The sequence below is a fragment of the Mizuhopecten yessoensis genome, unplaced genomic scaffold, assembly GCF_002113885.1.
Source record: "Mizuhopecten yessoensis strain PY_sf001 unplaced genomic scaffold, ASM211388v2 hete_36141252, whole genome shotgun sequence".
Taxonomy (NCBI): Eukaryota; Metazoa; Mollusca; class Bivalvia; order Pectinida; family Pectinidae; genus Mizuhopecten; species Mizuhopecten yessoensis.
Window position 1 is genome coordinate 1 of NW_018484688.1, and position 3,530 is coordinate 3,530.

Sequence of the window (3,530 nt, forward strand, 5' to 3'; positions counted from 1 at the left end):
ATGCGGAAATTGTGATACTGTCTCCCTACATTGGATACTAGGGATGTACTTCCTATTTCTGTTTATTAATACACTCATTCGACCTTAAATATTCCGGTTGGAGATACCGGGTCTAAAATTAGTATCTTCTGAAATCAGGGTCGTGCAGAGCGTCCGCGGGATAAACGTGACAAGTGAAGTATCAAGTCGCTAGAACACATTTACTCACTAGTGAGGCGCCACTAGTAAAGTTAAATAGGTAGTAAAGTGTCATCTCGAACTTTGATTACAATGTTATGTTCGAGAAAGGATAGTGAATAGTTATGCATTCACACCAATGCAACACACCTGTCGTATGATTGAGTTGCCACAATTCCTCTTGGGTCTAGTTACACGTGCTTTCAACTGTTCAAAGTCAGGAAACAGATCTGACTGTGTGAGCAATGCAACAAAACTAAAAACTATCTTGTAAACGATGCAGAGGCTTGTGCTGCGATCTCACCCAATTAGAAGTGTTACCTTATCCTTTTCTATTCAACACTACCTTTTTTACCACAATCTTCATGTAACCCCTAGATCTATAACCGGATTAGTTAATCTGTTTCAGTCACAGTGTCAGAAAATACATACCACAACGTCATATTGGAGAGGTAAGGAAAGGTCCAAGAGGAATAAAGATGAACAAATATCGTTCTTTAGAAAAAGCAACACATACGTTGCTGACCAGAAAGGTGAATCTGGTAATGACAGAAAATCAAACAAAAGAAAAAACGATTTTCCATATAGACATGATGAACTTCAAGGCAGCAGTGACTATCATACCAGGAGAGATCACCATAGAAATCACTCCATGAGAAAGGATAAATACAATGTTGGACAACACTATAATGAACAGAAAGAAGCTGTACAATCACCTGAAATTCAAGACACTAATGAATTGGATGATAATTTTGGGAACCTGTCAAGAGATGTTAAGGGGACTCTTCCAAAATGGCTACAGGATGAAAAGTAGGTACCGGCTGTGACAACAGTTTTCAGAAAAAAGTGACAAAGTACAGTCTTGCACAACAGGATAAAATCTCACTGTTAAGTTATCTTGGAGACCCAGGAGCTAGAGATGATCGATTGCCTGGATTGTATAGATTTCAGATGTCCCTGGTTAGAATCCTGGTATAGTCGGTAGTGATTCCATATTTTCAATCCTTTTACCGAAGTCTGTTCGAACATTACAGAATAACAAAACCTAGGTTGTAAAGAGTACTTTCTTTGCGGGCAAAGACTTTGAAAAAAAATGGAATACTTTTATCAGATCTAGACTGGTATTCTTGATGGTGATCAGCTTCTCTGTTCATTCAGATTTTGGATTTCCCATTACTAAAGTTCTAGTTTGGCCATTGCATTTTTCACTACTGTTACATCATCAATTCTAAAAGACACTTAGTATGTTTCCCTAGGAATCAGTAATAATCCTTTAGTGACCCTTACCTGGCATGTACTGTCCCTTAATGACACCTGATACTGACTGTTCTGAGGAAAACCCAACATTTTGTGCTATATTCGGGCACCTGGTACTAGTAGTTCACCAAGAATGGCAGATATTTTGTGTTACCTAAAAACACCGGATACATGTACCGGTTGTTACTTTACAAAAACCAATACTTATAGATACATCACTGATTTGTACTATTCCATACATTATATACATGTATGCTTTTCCTCTGGGAACCCAATAGCTGGATCATGTTTGCTTGGGGAAAACTTATATCAAGTGGGAAGGGGAATTAATTACTGGTAGCTAGCCTGAGGGAATATCTTTCGTCAATAACTAGCTAAAAATAAATGTTTATAGTACTACAGTAAACTTGGTAGGTCAGTTTGCCTATCATTATGTTCATCATCTCCACCATCTTCTAGGGCCTAACTTATAAATGTAGCATAGAAATATTTAGTTTTTAAACCTAAATACTATAAATAAATGTCTGATATTACAGGAAACCTGACTGTATTTAGTAAAATTTTGGAATTGAGTATGGATCATAGCTTTAAATTTATTCCATTACAGCCTTGGTGAATCTTATGAGATGGAAAAGCCTCATCGCCCACTCTTAGTGGAAAATCGACGACACAACCAGGACTGGTACTTCAAAAAGATTGTGAAGATGGGAAAGGAAGGAAAGGTATTTGATAGATTAATTAGCCAGATAAAGGTAAAAGAAAAAAAGTCATTCCTTAAACAATTCTTACCATATATGTATTTGTTATTTTTATACATATTTCTGAATACAAACAGAATATTGTTTCATGTCACATTGTATTTAAGAAATAATCAACATAGGTGTGTGTGACTGAATATTTGAAAAATATTGATTGATGACTGATTTGGATTTTTTGCGGACATTTTGGAATCCCGAGTTATTTATTCCACCATAGTATACATGGTACATGTATATGTCTATGTTATGAAAATTGATGATGATAATCCAGTAACTTTAATAAGGCTGTTAACAAACATTTACCATGTACATGTGATGCCTGTGTCTTTATTTTACAACTAGCTGTACATTTTTATCAATTTTTCTATAACTGGATGATATATTGTAAGTATACAAGACATGATAAGGACAAAGAAGCATGACCCTTCACCTTGAGCAAGTTGAGCAAAGTTTTTGTATGGCTGGTGAAAGTCAGTTACTTGGCACAGCTCTCCTTGATGGGAGACCCTATCTCCTACTTTGGGCCTGAACACCTCACAAGCTTCACAAGGTTTAGAAACCCACAATAATGTTAACTAGACCATTCCAATTTCATCCTGAAGATGACAGTAGAGAATATGCCACATTGACACATGATTCCAGTGTCACTGTCAAACACAATATCATGCAGAATATATAACAGAGTGTGTCTGTCTATCTGACAAACATATGCATGCTAAAGAAAATTATTTTTGTGTTTGTTTAAATCTTTGAAGATATTCATATCGCACTGTGACACCCTGTAACACCTTTCTGTTATGTGTCGGATACAATCTAGTACTTCCCAATGGTGAGTCTGTGGGTGGACTTTTCCAGCTTCTGAACTGATCTGATACTTTTTCATGCCTGCATGAACGACATTAGGAGTCAGGACATGATAGTATTGTAAATGAGAAGACTTTATTCTTAGAGCATCAATACATTTACATTTATTTAAATGTATATACTTTTAAATGACAAGCAAGTAAGTAATAACGTACAGATCTGTATATGTTGTGTTGTATATAGATTTAAGACATACCTGTATACGTACTGTATAATGTGTTAATATATTTAATACTTATCACTTCATTATATAATTGACAGGTGCTGGAGGCCATTGCTGTCCTAGATGACTGGATGTTAGTTAGAGACCGGGTCATGCCCAATGAAGATATTTATACAGCCATCATAGGTATCATTGGACGTACCGGAAATGCATCCCTGGCATTTGCACACTTCAAAAAGGTCAGTAAGGCATAAGGAACACAAGTTAAGTGACATAAGGATCACAAAGTTAAGTGACATAAGGATCACAAA

General features: G+C 36.1%; 1 protein-coding gene across 1 annotated transcript; it reads left to right on the forward strand.

Moving 5' to 3' along the window:
* Positions 1–129: 129 nt before the first annotated feature.
* LOC110444547 (pentatricopeptide repeat-containing protein 1, mitochondrial-like) lies at positions 130–3,458 on the forward strand (the record flags this gene model as incomplete). The annotated part of the gene is made up of 4 exons (XM_021488918.1): positions 130–415; positions 587–987; positions 2,042–2,156; positions 3,318–3,458. Coding segments are annotated over exons 1-4 (756 nt in total), but the record flags the coding sequence as incomplete, so codon positions are not given.
* Between the last annotated feature and the right edge of the window lie 72 nt (positions 3,459–3,530).